The following is a 19,853-nucleotide window of genomic DNA, read 5'->3' on the forward strand; positions in this document are numbered from 1 at the left end:
CATTTTCTATAGGATATAGCCAATTACACATTACCTGGACTTCCCATGGTGCTGATGCTTGTCTTTCTCCATTTTTTTACCCACTGATTCGATATTTGTCACTATTTTACCCAGCTTAACTTGTTCTGGAATTTTTTAAAAAAAAGTTTTAATTGTATACTATTTGTTTTCAAGTTCTAAGTGCATTTTTTGAATTAAATTGCAAATCACAGATTTTTTAATAACAAGAGAAACAACATTTTTCAAACAAATTACTAACACAAAGTTACTCTAAAAACACATCTGAGTGTTTTTTCTCACCCTATGCTCCTCAGATGTTTTGCAATTACTAAAATTTAGCACTGAAGGTATAGAGTAAATGAACTGCATATATCAGAAAGGAGATAGCTCCCTAAGAAATGTCTGCAATAGCACAGCGCACACCGATGAATACCAACAGTCTCATTTATATACATCAGCATTATTATCATCATTATCATCATAAGGCTTAGCTTTTATAGGAGAGTCTGCTATCTTAAAATAATTTAGCAATCATTAGTTAATGTAAATAGGAACACTCATCAACTTGTTGAGTAAGACTGAAGTCCAGAAAAGGCAAACTTCTGCTTAAAAAAAAAAAAAAAAGTAGTTCTTAAGAGTCTAAAGAGAAATTTACATAAATATCTTTAAGTACCTATTACCTTCTATTTTGCACAGATAATAGGTCTAACAGAGTTTAAAACATCAGAACAAAATATTAAGTTGATATCTATGAAGCACTTTCTCGCTACCAGCTCAGGTATGTTAAAGATGTATTCATGACACAGGGAACTTATGAAATGAAACTCTCTGCTTTGGAAATATTTGCAAACTGCTTGGTGTGTTAATGCTAACAAACAGAAGAGCACAGTTGACCACATTACATCAATTTAGATTTAAAATATATAATACAGAATATAAAAATTTTGAAGAAATAGAAAACAGAATGTTAAAATCTAAGGACTATTTATAATATACCAGGAGGGTTGTTTAGCATTCCCTGCAAATCACCTCACACTACAGCCTCAGAACTAGTTTTGGCATTTTTGTTTGTTTTCGGTGAACCATAGTGGTTACTTTTTTACATGGGAGGAAAGTAGCCTACCCAAACTCTGGTAAGTTAAAAGGTGCTGAGCCAGAGCTCCAACCTGTATCCCTAAGACCGAAAAGTTCCTCCATCACTATTGCCCAACAGCTTAGGAGGCTAAGGTGCCTAATCAGGGAAAGAGGGTGATTTCTGATTTGCTTAGTACTTTGGAGGATGGCTAGGGAGCTCTCAAAAGACACACTTTATATAAAGACACGTGGCAGACTGAGAAACATACTAAGATGAAAAAGCAGAGAAGGAATTTATAAGTTTGAATCTTAAAAATATTTGTCATATGCTGTGTGCTAATTGCTATACATGGGTTACCAGATTTTATTCTTACAAGTACACCATAAATTAGGTTCTGTTATTCTCCCCATTTTACAGATGAGAAGACTGAAGCAGAGAAGCAGAGATTAACTTCCCCAAGGTTACATAGCTAGCAAGAGGTAGAGTTAATATGCAAACCCAGGCAGGCAGTCTTTGGAGCTGCATTATTAATCACCGTGATATTCAATATGCATTTTATTTTATTTAATTCAGGAATATCTACTTAGTGAAAACTGTGCTAACTCCTAGAGAGGGGAGATGTAGGATACACCAATTAATAAGACTTGCCTGCCATTCTCAATGGACAGGATGACTAACAGCAAAAATCACTACAGAAAAGCAAAGGAGAAAAAGGGTTAAGAAGGAAATGTCATAAGATGTGTGATCCAGAGATCTAAGGAGTGAATTTTACAGTGATGCTAAAGAATGTTTTTGTTGCTATAATAATTAATAAAGCAAAAGATATGGCATTTTTGTTGTTTTTTAAAGATTATTATTATTATTTTTAGTAATCTCTACACACAATATGGGGCTTGAACTCACAACCCTGAGATCAAGTGTTGTATGCTCTATCAACCCAGCCACATATGCACCCCTATATGCCTATTTTGAAAAAAATCTGTTAAAAACTCTAGCCATGATCCATTTAAATGCTAAATTAAAAGCCCCCTATGGTAACATTTAACTAAATCATGTTAGGACTGCATCCAAAGTAAAACAAACAAACAAACAAAAAAAAAGTATAGTTGTATCCCTTAAAGAAAAGAGAGATTTCTAGAAAGGCACTTAAAGCATATAAAGAATTCAACGCTACTTCTAATTAGTTTACTAAACCTTTGGATGGGGAACCAGACTATTGTGTGACTTTGGGCAAATTATATCATCTCAGAGTTCATAACTATTCTCTTTACGTAAAATCTTGTCTCTAAACCAATTATACCAAACTCTAGAAACCAGTTCTGGAATCTAAATTATAAATCACCTCTAGTTAGAATAATTGGTAAATAAGAGACAAACAGGAAGACTGGGAAAAGAAAATGCAGGTAAAACAATAAATGTGGGTTTGTTTGGTTTTTACACTTTACACACATTAATTTATTTAATCTTCTCAATAAAACTGTAAGGTAGGCACTACCATTATTTTCATTTTAAAGAGGAATCCGAGGTACAGACAGGTCAAGTAATTCATCTAAGCTTACCTGGTTGGTAAGCAACAGAGTTTTGAATCCAGGTAATCTGTCCTCAGAGTCCACACAATTAACTCCTTCACTACATTGTCCTCCCTGGACAAGCTTAGCAAAATTAAGCAAAATCAATATGGGGCTTTTGTAATGAAATCCAACATACAGAACATAAGGCATTAGAATTGTCAACCAAAGGACTCTGGTCCTTTACACTATTTACCACACTTTGCTCAGTTTTCAGCTGGAACTGACCACTCCTTCAACTGGAATCAATCAACCATTCAATTTCCTTCACTTCTGACTCTTTCACCTGTCTCCTTTGTGGACTCATTTTGCTTTGACCACCCCCAGCTACTGTGTATGCACCACGGCTCTTCCCTTGGCTGTCTTCTGACGCTTTATTTGAATGATCTGGTCCATGCCCATGGTTAAATTTATCATCTAAATATAGATGCCTCAAATATCTATGTATCTTGCCCAGACCACTCTCAAATGCCAAATTTGAATAACAAACAATCTTTATACACTATACACATGTCCCAAAGACAACCCAATTAACATTTCTCTCTCACAATTAATGACACTACCATCCATCCATCTACCTGGAAGTTACTTAAACTCATTCCCCCCTCAACCTTCATACAATCAGTCATTAAATCCCTTCTTTCTCTTCCCACACACTGCCTCAGAGCAGACCTTTATCATCTGTCCTCTGAACACTAATAGCCTCTTCCCTTGGATTCCTGCCTCCAACCATGATACCCTCCAATCCATCCTCTGTACTTTCCATAAGTAATTTTTGATTTTCAAATTATGGGACTTTAAATTATCATTGTCATTATTTTTAAATTTAATCTCACTGCAATCAGAGAATATGATGTATAATTTCAAATTCTTTGAAGTTTCCTGATAGTGTGTAGTCAATTTTCATAATGCTCCATATCTGTCTGAAAATGTATATTGTCTCATTGTTGTTCTATATTGATTTAATAATTAAACTTCTTAATGTAGTTGTTTACATAAAATTTTATAACCTTACTAATATGTATATGCACACACATATATGTCTGTACATGTATATATGTGTATATATAATTTATTTTTTTTGCTTTACCATTAGAAAGTAAGCTACAAACAGTATGACTTTTCACCTTTAAATATTTCATCACATAGCTCCTAAGAACAAATACATCTCCTACACATTCACTATACTATATGTATGAATACACTCTGAATTTCTAAAATTACTATAAAATGTAATATATCTAATTAAAATGTTATATTAATTAAATGTTTAAATAATATTTTCATATATTGAAAAAAATAAAATACAGTATTGAAATTAATCTCATCTGTTTCTCTGCACCTTTTTTAATGTGGCCACCAGAAAACTTTAAATTACACCTATGGTTTGCATTGTCTTTCAACAGGACAGCACTGACTAGAACATTCCTCCTACCCTTTTTCATCTTTTTTGACATTCTTGAAGGCAATCTGAATTCTTCCCACCATTTATGACTAAATTAAAATTAAATATTTTTGACAGGAATAGTACAGAAGTGGCCCTACTACATCACATCAAAAGGTGTTACTAGGGGCACCTGGGTGGCTCAGATGGTTTAGCATCTGCCTTTGGCTCAGAACATAATCTTCAGGTCCTGGGACTGAGCTCCACATACTGCTCCCAACTCACGGGGGAGTCTGCATCTCCCTCTCCCTCTCCTTCTACCCCAGCTGTGCTCTCTCCCTCTCTCTCTCAAATGAATAAATAAAAAGTCTTTAAAAATTTTTTAAAGGTGTTATTAAATTTAATCATTTGATTAAGGTGGCCACTGTCAAATATTTCCATTATAAATGCACATTTTCTTCTTTGTAATTACTAAATAATTTCTGGCTGATACTTTGGCTGTTCCCCAACCATCTTTCATAAAAACATGGTTCAGCACTCACTAATAACTCTTGCCTAAGTCAGTTATTACAGCAGTAATTGCAAAATAATGTGTTTTTTAAATAATTCTGTGTTTTCTTCTCTATTTATAAACTAGCATTAATCTGTAAAAGAGAGATTTTCTTCTTTTTCTTTCTCCTTCTTTTTGGGACACATTAATTCTATTTTTATTCAGTGTGTTATAATCTACTCCCATCATTATTCTTTTTGATGCTCATAATGTCAAAATCAGCCAGTCAGTTCCTGTACAATTTGACATATCTCCATTAGTCTTTGAACATTCCTTCCTTTCTGCCACAGTAAGAGTTCTAGGCTCACTTTGTCCTTTCCTTGTCCCAGACCTGGAGTCAGGCCTCCAAGAAGCAGTGGTCATGATCTCTTCCATAAGGTCATGATCTCTTCCCCTTCTCTAGTGTTTCTTTATTAGAAAACTCTGATTAGATTTGTATTAAGGTCTCAAAATACACTCTAGAGCTCTTAATCTTTCATAGTGTCCATCTCTTTGTTCTTCCTTTTGTAAATTTCTTAGGGTACCCTTTCTAGTTTACTAATTCTATCTTCAGCTCTATTAAATCTGTATTTAAAAACATATTAAACTTATTTAAGTCAGTATATATTTATTTCTAGAAGTTAACTGCTTTATCAAATCTTCTTGAACATTTTTATTTTCTCTAGCTCATTCATATTTTTATACTTTTTAAACATATTAAGCCTACTTATTTTTTATTCTATTCTATCAGACAATTTTATTATCTATGGTCTTTTTAAGTCCAATTGCATTCTGAGAGAACTGGAGGGCTAAGTTTATCACTGAGAGTGACTATTTCTTCATGCATTTAAAATTTTTTTGAATTGTAAACTCATATTCTATAGGAATGGGAATTATTTGCAACCTGGGAGTAAGATCCATCCTCAAGAAATGATTTGTTTTTCCTCCAGGCTGCTGAGAGAAACTTCAATTTATAATAATGTTAAACTAATCTCTCACTTAGGGATTTCTGAAATACTGGTAATATGGATTTTGATTCAGTCCCAGGTGAGCTTATTTGTGGTTACAAATCATAAGGGGAAATTTCTTGATTTTTTCCCTCCCTCAGAGCCACGGCTGAGATTGTCCTCTTTCTCTGTCATTTCCTTCTTACAAAGCAAGGCTTTTTATTTTCCTGGTTTAGTCTTTCATTAACAGCACCACCTTTTGAGGAGTCTCAGATTTGAGGAAATCTCTGACCTGACTTCCCATCTTGCAAATGCTATAGCTATTTTCTGCGTGCCTTCCTTGCCCATGCAAGGTCCAATGGTAGCCATGAAACATGCAGAAACTACCAGGAACAGAAGCTGGACTCTGCCCTAAGTTTAGATTTGTTCTTTTTTTTTTTTTTTTTTTTTTCATTTTGGATTCTCAAGTGTTCGATTTTAAAAATGTGTCTAATGAAGGAATGCCTGATATATTTTCCTCCATTTTGCTAGCCATTCATATTTCAAGACTCAGCTCCTCGGTCTATCTTAACATTGAAACAATTTGCAACAGTTATTGTTTACTTGGTCCACCTTCTCATTATTAGTCTGTAAACTTTGTTAATGATGTGAACTGAATTTATCCCCTTGAATCCTTGGCACTTCAATATTGAACACATTCATCAAACATTTGTTGTATGAATCAATAAATAAAATATTGAACATCTTATTCAATTACATAAAATTTTAATTCTGCTAATTTCTGTTTGTCAATGTAAAGGATTAATTTCTTTCAACTTTCTTCTCAGATATGGTAGACACTATGTACATTATCCTTCAACTGTCCTCATTTCTCCCCTAAATTTCATAAAGAATCCCTATTTCTTCCTCTTCCACAAAAACGAACAAGCAAGCCTAGAAGCTCTAATTCAGGTGGCTAAAAGCAGCCAATCTTAAATACTTAAGCTAGACCAATAGAAGTTACTAGGAACTAGTTTTTTGTTTTTGGGGTTTTTTTTAGAATTTAGAGCTTTAATAATTCAGAAACTGGATACTGTACAAGGGAATGTATTCCCCTAGTGTTTCCTGGTAGAGACTAGACAGAAACTTCCCAGAAAACCTTAAGAAATTTTATATCATGAAAATAGTTGGGCTAGAAGAATGTTAAGGTATCTTCAACACAGAGACTTAATAACACTAAGAAAGTGCTTCACACAGGTTATTTCCAGATTCTATTCATTCAAAAAATGAGATTTTGGATTTTGTAAATTGAGTGATTATAAAATATTTTTCTCACCTTTCTCTTTTTTAAGATCCGCTATTTAAATTATATTCAATTTTATATGAACTATAATAAAACTTAAAACTTAATGTTGCAAATTTATAGACAGATTCATTAGTCAAGAATGACAGATTGCAATTTACTGACATTTCACATTCTAGTGTGTGGGCTGAGTGGATGTCATATGATTTTCTACTGTTGGAATTTCTAGCACATGTGTGTTATATAGAATGCCAATTCCTCCCTAGATTGTGAACTCTTTCGTGGTCTCTTGAGGACAGGGGTTGTGTTTTTATCCAACATCCACTTATTCAATCATTAATTCAACAAATATTTACCAAATGCCTCTAATGTGACAGGCAATCAGCTAGGCACCAGGGATGCAAGACATAATGTGAGGATTATGAAGGCTATGTCCTAGGGAATTCAATTAACTGAATAATTAATTATACAAATAATTGAGTAATCCAAATGCAGTGTTATAAAAACTTACTTCCATTATCTCATACATTTAAGAGAAGGAATTATGAGGCTATTGGTGGACAGTTAAAAGGGAAGATGGAAGTAGAAGCAAGACTTCACTGATTTGAAATAAAGTTATTAGAGATAATAAGTGTAGATTCTCCCTTTGAAAAAATGCAGTTTGAAAGGGAGGAGAGAGGTGAAATGACCATCACAGAGACATAAGTTTGAGAAAGAATGTTTAGGTGTCAATATATTTTTAAGATGGAGAGACTCTAGGATGCTTATATATTATTGGAAAGGACAAGGTAGAGACATAAAACAAAGAAATAATATGTAAGAGATGAGATAAGTTCCTGGCAGGAAGGGAAGGGATGAGATAGAATTTAGCCATAATCTAGAGAAAATAGGTATTTTCTTCTAAATGAAGGTGGATAAGACTTTAGGTTGTTATGAATAAGTTTCTAGAGGGTTCACCATCAAGACCTTTATTTTCTACATGAAGTAGAAGGCGAAGTCATTTACTGGGAGAGGGGTATAGAAGTACAGAAGGGGTCTTCAGGAGAATGGCAACAATTTGAAATAAACAGTAAGTGGGATGGGTAAACAAACTGCCCAAGGTCAAATAAAAGGTTTTAACTTTGATTACCTCTCATGCAGTCATCATCATAGCTATCACTTAAAAACAAAACAAAACCTTCTCCTTGTTTTATAGGAAAATGTTAAAACTGACTATCTATACATATGGTTTGCACTTCCTCACTCCACTTACCCTCTGGTCCATTCCCAATACGGTTTGTATGATCACCATATCAAGGACACAATGACTTCTGTGCTATCATGCCCACTGGATAAATCTGTCTTCATTTTTACTGGGCCTTCAGCAGTACACAATGGCAGTGGTGACTCTCCTATGAAGAGATTATGTGATGCTTTCTTCTGGTTTTGCTCCTATGAAAACCAGGCTGCTCATGTTCAATCTCCTTTTCTGACTTGTCCTCTTTTATCAAACCTCTGGAGAATGGAGTGCGGTGGGCCTCTATCATAAGCCCTTTTATGTCAATATAACTTGTCCCTTAGGAGACTTCATCCAGCTCCTTGGACGAATTACGTCCGCACACCAATGACCAAAATATTATTCTCTATACCACACCCGTCCTCAAAATTTCACTCATGTATATATCTGTCTTACATGTAAACTTGCATTAAGTATCTCAAATATTTTTAACAAAGCTTTTGATTTTCTCCCCCAAACTGTTCCTCCTTTTATTTCCCATGTCTATAAATGATATTGTCTTACAAATCAGAAACCCATTCAAATCAGAAACTCATTACATATCACTAAGATGTATCCTCAATTTGCCCATTTCTCTCCAATTCCATTAATACCACAACAATTGTCACTCTAATGCTGCATTAAAAACCAAACCAAAAATCAGTGGATTACAAGTTTAGAGTTCTCTGGCTCACAGTAACTCGACTTGGCCAGAGCAGCTCTGAGTCAGCTGGCTAAGACTGGCCAGGCTGAAGAGTGCATCTACCTGGGGCACAGTCTTTTCATGGCAGACTGAGTATAAGAGACAAGTTAAACCACTAATGTATTTAAAGGTATTGCTTGCATCACAACTTCTTACCTTCTGTTGGCTAAAGCAAGCAGAGGGCCAGTCTCACAATCAGTGGGTCAGGGAAGCATCCTCCAATCCAAGGTGGAAGAGGAAGAGAATGCATATGTGTTGAATAATAACCCTATCTAAGCCAACATTATATTTTGCCTGGACTGAAAAATAGTAGTTAATCTATCTCCCTCTAGCCTCTATTACTTCATTTTACACATAGAGGTCAACATATCTTGTTAAAATGTAAATCTGATCATAACACTTGCCTTAAAACCATTCAATCACTTTCCACCACTCTTAAACCAAAAACCAGTTCTTCGCCATGACCTATGGACTGTACATCATCCAATTTCTCATAATCTCTCTCACATGCTTTCACACCACTATTCTTATTTTCTCTGCCATTACTCTACATCCACAGTGGTTTCCCTTCAAGACTTTCAATAAGTCAATTCCTGTCCCCTCTCAAGGCTTTTTCACTGCCTGGATTTCTCTTCCTATTACTACCAGTAATGAGCTGCAGCTGGCTTCTACCAGCTTTCAGTGGTCAATTGTTAAATTTTTAGAAACTTTTGCAATCCAGATGTTAAACCCTTGGTAGCCTGAAATTAGCTACAGCAGCAATATTTAAACCATGAAAGTCAGGACATGTTATGTTGTTGTTTTTTTTTTCTTTTCCCCAGAGCACCAGTTACCAGCATACCACTTGTCCTCTCCTTGAGATCAGAGATCAAATATGAGTTCCTCAGAAACACCTTCATGACATTTGTATCTAAATGTGTCCCCACAGTCTATTATATCACTCTCTTTCCTTCATTGTGATCTTTTTGTTTTGTGATTATCTTATCTGTTTGTATGCTTTTGGCCAGTCCTCCCCCAGCTGAATGTAAGCTCCATTTTCACAACTATACCATCAGTGTCAAGAAGAGTGGCTGGCATATAATAGATGCTCATTCAGTATTTACTGAATGAATGAATGAATGAATGAACTTTTTTCCTGTACATTATGAGCTATTTATGATTGGAGACATTTTTATTCCCTTTCTAACTCACACATAGCTTGTAAGTCAGAACCTCAATAATATTAATTGTATAGGGGCGCCTGGGTGGCTTCGTCAGTTAAGTGTCTGCCTTCAGCTCAGATCATGATTTTGGGGTTCTGGGATCAAGCTCCCGTGTTGGGACCCCTGCTCAGCAGGGAGTCTACTTGTTCCTCTCTTTCGGACCTATGCCATTCGTGCTCTCTCAACCACTGTCTCTCAAATAAATAAATAAAATATTTTAAAAAATATTAACTGAATAAATGAAGTAATTTATCAATGCATTTACTAGGTACAGATACAAAGAATTTTTAGTCAGAAAGGGAAATATGCTAGACGAGTTGTCTGAATACTTCAGATTTCACTATATATTTTTGTACTCCACCATCCTGTAGGTATTACTATCCTCAACATAATACCATTCAACTAACAAATGGTAATTGACCATCTCCTTCAGCCACGTGCCTGAGACCATGATGGTTATAAGAAAAGGGGAAAATGTCATCACCACTTTCTAAAAGTGTGTATTTTATTAATCCCACAGTAAAGATATCCATTCATTAATTGAACAAATACCTCAAGTGCCTAGCCTAGCATGTGTTAGGTACTCAATAAATGCTGAGTGAACAAATAAAATTGAGCCAGGAACCAAGAGCAGATTGAATTAAATGCAAAAGAATATAAAATTCTCTATGATGTCAGAAGAATACTGGAAATTAGTACATGTTTTGTCAGTAAAATGTAACTCCACTATGAGACCTCAGTGTGTAAAACAATAGTACAAATGTACTAAAACAACAAATAGATAACTATTTTCAGAAATCTAAAAGTACAATGTAATAATAATAATGAAAAAGAAGACAAAGATTACACAACTCCAATAAAGTTTAGGACAATTTACTCAAATATAATCAATTCAATATCTACCAGGTATAAATTATTATGTTAACTGATACGATATTTCAGGAATCTGAATCTCATCCTTTAGGTGGGTATGCTGCGTTATTTTTAAGGGATCACAGAGAGAAGTAGTTAAGAGGACAGAGAGACCTGAGGGGAAACAAATTTGAACTTTATCATCAGTATGACCCTCAGGAAGTTATATCATGTCTCTGAATTCACCTTCCTCATTTATAAAAATGTAAATGATGATAATAGGTTACCATGAGGATTGGGTAAATAATACATACAAAGTACTTCAGCATGATGCCTGGTATATAGTAAATGTTCAATAAAATTAGTGGTTGTAATGTTACTATAACATGACATTGATTATAATCCATACAGGAGATGAGGCACACATAGACATATAACATGTTATAAAGTGGAGGCTACCTGTGCCATAAAATAAAGTGCTACCAAAATACTATACCAAGTATGTAAACTTTTTTTGTTTGAAAACAAAACACAAAGTAATATTACGCTAATTTTTTAAAAATTAAAAATTTTAAAAAAGTTTTATGCCTAAAACTTTTCTATCAAGCATTCATTTCTCTCTTACCCAGTCATAAAATACAATAGTACTCATTAAGCCTTTGGCAAATTAGGTAGCATACACTCTTCCCCCAAAAGCAAAGTAACTCCAGATATCCCCCAGTGAAATAGCTGAATCTCTATCAAGTAAACATCATAGCCAAAGGCTTAACAAAATCACCCAAAAGAAATGTGTTTCTATTGATCTTTTTGGGTCACCCTCTCCTACAAAAAATAAAACAAATGGCTAAAAAAAAAAAAAAAAAAATATATATATATATATATATATATATATATATATATACATACACACAAACAGCAACAAAAACCAAAGAGGTGGCTCCACTGAAAAGACTTGCAAATCTGAGCCTTTGCTTGGGCTTACTGGGCTCTGGTCCACCTGACGTTTTGAAAAAGACTGGTGTATACTTCTCATCAGCCCATCTTGATCTTTCCCTTAAACAGAATTAAAACAGGTGTCAGGAGATAATTCTCCATGAATATTTTTCTGTTTGTGCACTGTCAGGGCTTTCTGAGCAACAGATTCTGGCACCTGGGTTAAAGGATACTTGAATGGCAAACAAGCTGGGGAAGTTAAAGATAGAGGCTCAGGAGAGATGAAGAGGCACCTCCCCTGGAGCCCTTTATTTACATTCCAAAGATAATAGATACAAGGAGCTTCACCTCACCTCCTTCTCAAAGAATGGATTTAGTTAACATTGATAAAGCACTTGCTATTTTCTTGTTCTCTTGGGCTGGGGGGGTGGAGGGGGAACCCACCCCACCTCTCCAGGGAAGGAAAGGCAAATGTCCCCCCCAAATAAGCCCTAAGATTCATAATCTCTAGAGTTCCTGTTCTGTAGTACTAACTCCAATGTACATGAGGCCTGGGGAAACTGAGGTAAGATGTTCTCCGAGTAATTAAAAGTCTGTCTCTGATCCAGAAATCTCACATTGTTTCATATCAAGAAAGATGTGGATGGATGGACATACGGAGGGACAGACAGGCAGATAGGTAGATAAAGATATAAAACTTAACATGAGCAGGGTTGACACCTTTCCTTCACAGATAACCCACATTAAGGGAATTAAGAAACACACTGGAAGATGGGTGAGTATTCTATCCAGCTCTCTCAGGTCAGCACCCCTCATACCTGTTCCCCATGCTCCCTCCTCGTGTTCCAACAAAGTCCATCACTGGGTATTGACTTAGGAAACCTTAACATTATTCTCTTTTAGCTTACAGCTGGGCACACACCAAACTCTTTACTACTAACCATTCTGTTGCACTATCTCTCAAGAGTTTTTGAAAACTTATTAAAAACTCACTCCTTCAGGAAATGTATCATACCAGAGAGTATGAGATACTTAGAGGGAGAAGCACAGAGGAACAGTGAGCCAAGAGCCTGAGGCAGCTGCTCCACCACTGGCCTGGGGTAAGCCACTTAGCCTCTCAGAGCCACAGTTTCCTCATTTTCAAAATTAGGGAATGATACACCTGAACATTATAAATTAAATTCTAATGCATCAAATAAGTTGTAAACTATCTGCACAGAAAGCACCAAGTTTATAAGCACTCAGAAAATAGGGATCTGTTGCTGCTGTCATTAATGTTTATATGGGCTCTTTTGCTTTTCACAGAGACAAAACATCAATTCCCCAGCACTTGCCTTATTTAACAGGACTCCTCTACCACTAAGGACATCGTCGCCAGGGAGAAACTATCTCTCCTTCCCATTGTGTCTAACCTAGAGGATATAGGAGGCTTTGCTAATAATCCCAAATCCCGCTGAACAGGTTTCCAAAAAGTGAGGCATAAAAATTCACAAACTGAGCCTCAGAAGCAAGTAAATAGCTAAGGACACTCTAACATAGGCCCTGAATTCAATTTTGAGGACTCACAGATCCTATTTGACCCTACCTAGAACACTGTCTGAAGAAGTCTGGAAAGGGAGCAATCATCAGGAGTAGGGGACAGATATAAAGACAAACCAATGTAAAGCTAAAGAAATTCATGTTAGGAAGAAAAATACAAGCATTCATGGAGAAGCCTAAAATACCACAGCCCTTAATCATAACCATTTAGTAACCTTGACAGGGCAAGGATATTCATTTATAATCTTACCCCTCACAGCAGATATTCCTGGGGTGAGAGGGGTGTAATTACCAGGGCAGGGCTGCTAAACATAGAAGGTGGTAACTTTGAGGCATTAGGGAGTGTTTCCAAATGGAGATTGCATTATTTATTAATTTTTGTAGCATTAATCATGTTGCATCTTGCAGTGGTGTTGTCATTTCTCTTGCATGCACACACTGAATTACTGAGCAGTGCTGTGCAATGTGTCTCACACGCTCTGGCACTTCCATTTCATACTTCACAGTTTTAGTGTCACTTTGAGGTTTGAAATGTTTCACAGTTATTTGCTATATGTGGGTGCCAAAAAAAAAAAAAAAAAGTCAGCCTATATCGCTGAAAAAGATACTGCAAGAATAGAAAATAGTTAGAGTCAGATGGGAATGTTTGTCCCATTAACATTCAGAACTTTATCAAGAATCAATTTACTTTTTATCAAAATCTAATTTATGCTTTACAGATGCATGGGTGCCTACAATTATTTTGCTCACCACATACACTTCTTACAAAGTTGAATATAAACTTTTATTGATATAGATAAGATTCTATAATTAGAAAGAAATTGAAAACACCACACATCTTTTCTAGCCTACAACTTGCCCATATGCTCTAACATAACAAACCCCAAATCCTCAATCCAGTCACCTGATCTAATCCAGTATAAATATTGAGTGAATGTCTATGTATATATCTTGACACATGTTTCCGTGTGAAAGTCACTCTATTTAAACAGAGGTAGAATGACTTATATCTGCCATAAATATAAATGCGTGAAGACTGATCATATACTGAACAACACATGGATTGGCATCTACAAATAATGACAGGTATTTTCCTACCAATTTTTGTAACGCACCAACACACCTGATGGCTTCCTATTTCTGTACTCCTGACGACTCCCTTACTCAACACATACCCACAGCACCTTGGCATATGCCCACGCAAATACCACATGTATATTTTTAATAACATAATCTGTCTAGTTGTCAACCACAAAATTAAATAAACAAATAAATAACAAACATGTTAAGACACACACAAAAAAAGGAAGAATTTTCACACAAGAGAAGTGTTTAGAATAAGCACTTGGAACAAATCAAGCCCTGAGTAAAAATGTGTCCTCTTCTTCTCCTTGTCTTTCCAACTGCACAAGACGCCTCCTCCAGTTTAAATGTCTGGTTTGTTTCATTACAAATAGAATCTGAGAGCCTGGTAAGCATGAGAAGGAAGCAAAAAGAGAAATAAGCAAATACAGATGGAATCTCAAGTAATGACACATTTAGGCTTGCTCTGAACACAGTTTAAAAGATTTTGTCCCCTCATAGGAAGAGGGAGGTGATGGCTACAGCGTGGCTATCTGAAAGATGAAGATTCATTGCTAGGAAGTAAGAGAGTAACTTTTCCATATAGCCCTTAACAGAGAAACAAAAGATAACTAACAACACTGAAATGTTGCCAGCCCTGCAAAAAGTCCAAAGGGTCTATTCTAGTTCCCAAAATTCCAACAGGAATGCAGACTAACCCTGAAACTGGGTATTCAGAAACAGAGCCAATCTCCACAAAATGGACAACACGCCCAAGAATAGCTGATCACCATAGAACACTAGCATGATCTGCTTTGTGTGCTCAACTTAACCTAAACTCTAACTTGCAAGGCCACACTAAACAGGCAGAATTGTCTGTATTTATTATATTTTACATCTACAACTTTTTCTCTAAATGCATGCACAATTAAATGCATAAGAGCAACAAAACTGAAAAAATACAACTTCTTAATTATAAGCTAAAAGGCTACTATAAAACAATAATGTGATGCCGTGTGAAAGGTTTTGATTGTTTACCTCTGTTAACTACCTATAATGGATATTCTGACCCTGGATTTATTAGTGCCCCAAAATATTGTCATTGTATCGAACAGCCTCATGATATTAACAAAAACGTTCTCACAATGAATCAATTGCAATTCATGTTAAAACTAACACTTCCCGGGGCGCCTGGGTGGCTCAGTGGGTTAAAGCCTCTGCCTTCGGCTCAGGTCATGATCCCAGGGTCCTGGGATCGAGCCCCACATCGGGCTCTCTGTTCAGCAGGGAGCCTGCTTCCTCCTCTCTCTGGCTGCCTCTCTGGTTACTTGTGATCTCTGTCTGTTCAAATAAATAAAACCTTTAAAATAAATAAATAAATAAAAAATAAAAAAAAACTAACACTTCCCAGTGGCATGTTTAGAACTAGGTGGGCAGAGGAAGTGGAAGAAATGGATCACAAAATACATGCCCGAACTTTGTAACTATCACAGCTCCCTGAAAAAGATAGACAAGTATTAGTTTAGACAGTAGGCCAATGCCTCTCACTGTGGTCTCTAAAGAGACTGATAGGGCCTTTAGTCAATTACGTTTTGTTTCACACTTTAGTTATAAACATGCTGCTTTCCGTGTATCAGACTTTCTGTCAGATGCTGTGGGGTTAAAAAAATGACAAAATATATGGTCTGAGCCATCATCAGAACTAGAGAACAAGAATATACAGAATAAGAAGTAATTTTAACAATATTTAGAAAGTAATAATTCAGAGTATTCTTGAGTATGCCAAGGGGAAAATGACTACTGTTAACGGGAAAATCAGACTAATGCTTAACTACTGATTAGCTGAGGCAGTTCTGATTAAAATGTTAGAATATGAGAGACAGAATTCATAAAATCCTAACATTCTCCAGAACCCTCTATTTCACAACTCCATATACCACTCATTAGGCTTAGAATACCTTTATCATGTATAAGCACAACAAAGGTATCTTCTCCCAGATGAATGGTATTTGTGAGGAACATGCAAAATTGAGTGTATAAGTCTCCAATTTTCCAATATTTTTTGCACATTACTATTTTTTGAGCAGGGGTTCCAATATATGTAAAGTTGTTTATCTATAAATTACATTTGTATCCAACTTTATTGACATGTACTTATAAAACAAAAATAGACATTTTAGTTAGAAGATAGAGCAAAATACAAACAGAAGCTTCTTCCTATACAATCAGATATCATCTTGCTCAACACTTGGAGTAAGCACTCCCTATTATAACAGCAATGGATTAGAGTAGGGGTTGGCAAATCAGCCCATCACCTATTTCTATAAATAAAGTTTTATTGGAACACAGCCACTCTCACCTGTTTACCTATTGTCATGGTCACTTACATGCTACAAAACCAGAGATCAGTAATTGTGACAGGTGCAATATGGTCCATGAAGCCAAAGATTTGTACTATCTGAACTTTTATAGAAAAACTTTGACCCCCGCCCCGAGATCAGGATTAATTTCAAAGTACCAAAGAAGGGAGAGTTCTGCAGATAGAGCATCTGAAACGGAGGGAAAGAAAAAGACCCAAGTGACAAATCTTGCTAGAGATGCCAACCAAGATGCAAAACAGGCACAGGAGAGAAATCCCTGCCAGAATAAAATGATCAGGGTAAGACTGACCACAGGATCACAGAGCATGAAAACAGGATCCAAATACTGATAAAAATAAAACACAAATCAAAGTTATTAGAGGAATAGTTTAGTTTTCAAGACTGATATTTCTTACAATACCTCAATCAGAAGGTAGGCATCTCTATCTTACCCCAACTTTAGTTGGCATACCTTTTATATCTATGTCAGCACTTGCCACAAATTTCAGATTAGGGATCAACCAAATATTTAAGATATCAATGGTCAAAAATTATGGTTTAACATGAAGAATGAATAGCACAGATTCAAATTCAATCTCTCTCACACACACACTCATATACACACACACACTCATTTGCACACATTTAATTCTAGTATTGGCATCCTTTAGCAAATGTCATAATATTCCTTTGGCTGTGGTGGGGGGGGTCCTCTTAAATATGCTAATAAACATAATTATTAGAATATGGACAGTTGAAGCTTTCAAGGCCTCAGTAATCTCCCTTCTTTTCTGAAGTTTTCTTAAAGTCAGAGCCAAAGATCCTAGCATTTATTTATTCTGTAATAGTAGTTTTGACTTTCCCAACTAGAAAAGACAGAAACGAAAAAGTAAAGATATCTGATAGGTTAGTAGGCTTCATGTCACTGAGCATGAGCCTATAGTAATACATCCAATAATTATTAATTGATTCCTGAGAGGTTATCTGTAAAATGTGTTGCTCCATGTTAAATGTGATTCCCTCATCACTTTTATTACAAAACTGAATACCCTTTTAAAAAAGACATTTCAAGATGGGGCACCTGGTTGACTCACTCAGTTAAGCGTCCAACTCTCCATTTCGGCTCAGGTCATGACATCATGGTCATGGGATCAAGCCCAATGTTGGGCTTCACTCTCAGCATGGAGTCTGCTTGTCCCTCTCCCTCTGCTCCTCCCCCTGCTCGCTCTCTCTCTGTTTCAAATAAATAAATATATAAAATCTTTTAAAAAAATGTTTCAAGATGAAGTAGAAAGAACACTGGACTAGAAGTCTTAGAAATTTGGTTCTGGTCACCGTCGGTGTGACAAACAAGCTTTACTGACTTGAATCAATAAAGTCACTGAATCTCTTTTGTTTCTCTTTCAGCATAATAGTGGGTTAGAGCAGCTGACAATACCTTACTTAGCTCTAAAAGACTGTGACAAGATCACATTGAAAGATACAGCAAATCTTTTAAAACAACGTTATTCAAGTCAGATGTTATAAAATGGCAGTTGGAAGATCAAATCCTGATGCAGACATACCTGGTGGCGGTGGGGGGTGGGGGGGAACACAATATAATATTCAAGATGTTGAATCAAAATGTGCCTGGATGGGTGTGCTTTCTCTAGCTTGCCATAGACTCCATTCCTCCCATTGATCATACTGGCTATTTCACAGTCACCCGCTGATCTTAGAAGGGCATTTAAGTTTGTAAGCCATAATTTAAAGGAATTATAATTCTGTTGTCATTGCAATACCTGGGGTGATTTTTCTGCACATGAAAAACAGAACTACTACTGTTACCAAACAGAACTTTAGAACATGTACTGAGAAGGTACTACCTTCTATCAATGTCCTTGAATTCTTTTTCCTTCAGAACACAATGTAGTGCAGTGACAAAAACACTGTATTTTAGATACAAAAAAACTTGGGTACTGCTCTTTTCTTTATCACTAATAAGACCTTTGACCTTGGGTGGTAATTCACTGGGGCTCTCTGGACCTCTGCTTTCTTATTCGTAAAATGGAGATGGGGTGGTTAGACTAAATTGCATCTGATGTACATTTTATCTCTGTAATTCTGCAATTCTATGAACAGTCAATTTCATTGTTTTGAACTTATTTCCTAGAACTTTGGGGAAGCTACAGGCCTTTAGAAATAAACAGATTTATCTAGGCTAAAGGGAGGAAAAGATGCAGGAACACTTTCATCTGATAAAATCAAAATGCAGCAATAGATGAACAAAAAGAGTAGTCATTTCCTGCAATGTACACGGCAGTAAATAAAATAATGGAAAAGCCCTTACTAAAACACAGAGCCAACATAGACTGAAAAGTCTTTAACAGTAATGCAAAACCAGTCTAATGGTAATAATATTAGGCTATGAATTAAAAACACTGTGTTGTAGTCCTTGCTGTGCCATTTAGCTGTGACTTCAGCTTCTTATTTAAACACATTGAGTCTCGAATTCCTAATTTGCTAAAAAGAGAGAATAATAATGCTTTGCAACTACAAATATATGTGCAAAGAATTTATACATATTGCAAAAGACACATACTGTTTGTAAGATAATTATCTCAAGTTCCTAAGGGTTAGAAGAGGCAATCCACCATGGGTCCTAAGCACCCCTGAATACTGTATTGGGTGCCAAGAATGCCAGATTCTAGCAGTTCTTTGCCCTTAATCCAGACTCAGGGTTGTGTTTGCAGCAAGCCAACCTTGAGGAAGTAATGCCTTTCCTAGGACAAAGAGCATGGTTTCTATAAGGCCATAGATTCCCCTAAGCTCACATCTCTCGACTGTAACACAAACCCACCACATGAACAGCATCCACCTGAGAGCCCTCCACATGGCCGCCATGGGACTTGGGGGCCACAGGAAGTGCTACGGACAGGAAGCGCAGCCTGAGTGCTGTACCATGAGTAACAAAGTCCTTGTCTCTGAAAGGCCTGTCTCCTTTCAGATTCTGTCTCCTGCCTATCCATGAAGCTGTGGCAGGCTAACTTTTTAGCTTGTAAATAGGGGAAATCTCAGACCTTTCAGAGACTCTGAAGATGCTTCATAAATTCATGATTGCTAGATGAATGCAAATTAGGACACTTTGTATACATTTCATTCCCTTTTCTTAGTAGAAATCTA

At 36.1% G+C, this 19,853-nt stretch overlaps 1 protein-coding gene across 1 annotated transcript in view; it reads right to left on the reverse strand.

Moving 5' to 3' along the window:
- IQCM (IQ motif containing M) overlaps nt 1-19,853 on the reverse strand; it is a gene marked incomplete at both ends in the record, with an annotated part of 355,679 nt that overhangs the window by 309,617 nt on the left and 26,209 nt on the right. The window contains one exon of the mRNA XM_080796315.1: nt 35-125. Coding sequence (XP_080652441.1) covers nt 35-125 — 91 coding nt within the window. The remainder of the gene's footprint in view (nt 1-34; nt 126-19,853) is intronic.

Source organism: Martes martes (genome assembly GCF_963455335.1).
Source record: "Martes martes genome assembly, chromosome: 2".
NCBI classification, from domain to species: Eukaryota; Metazoa; Chordata; class Mammalia; order Carnivora; family Mustelidae; genus Martes; species Martes martes.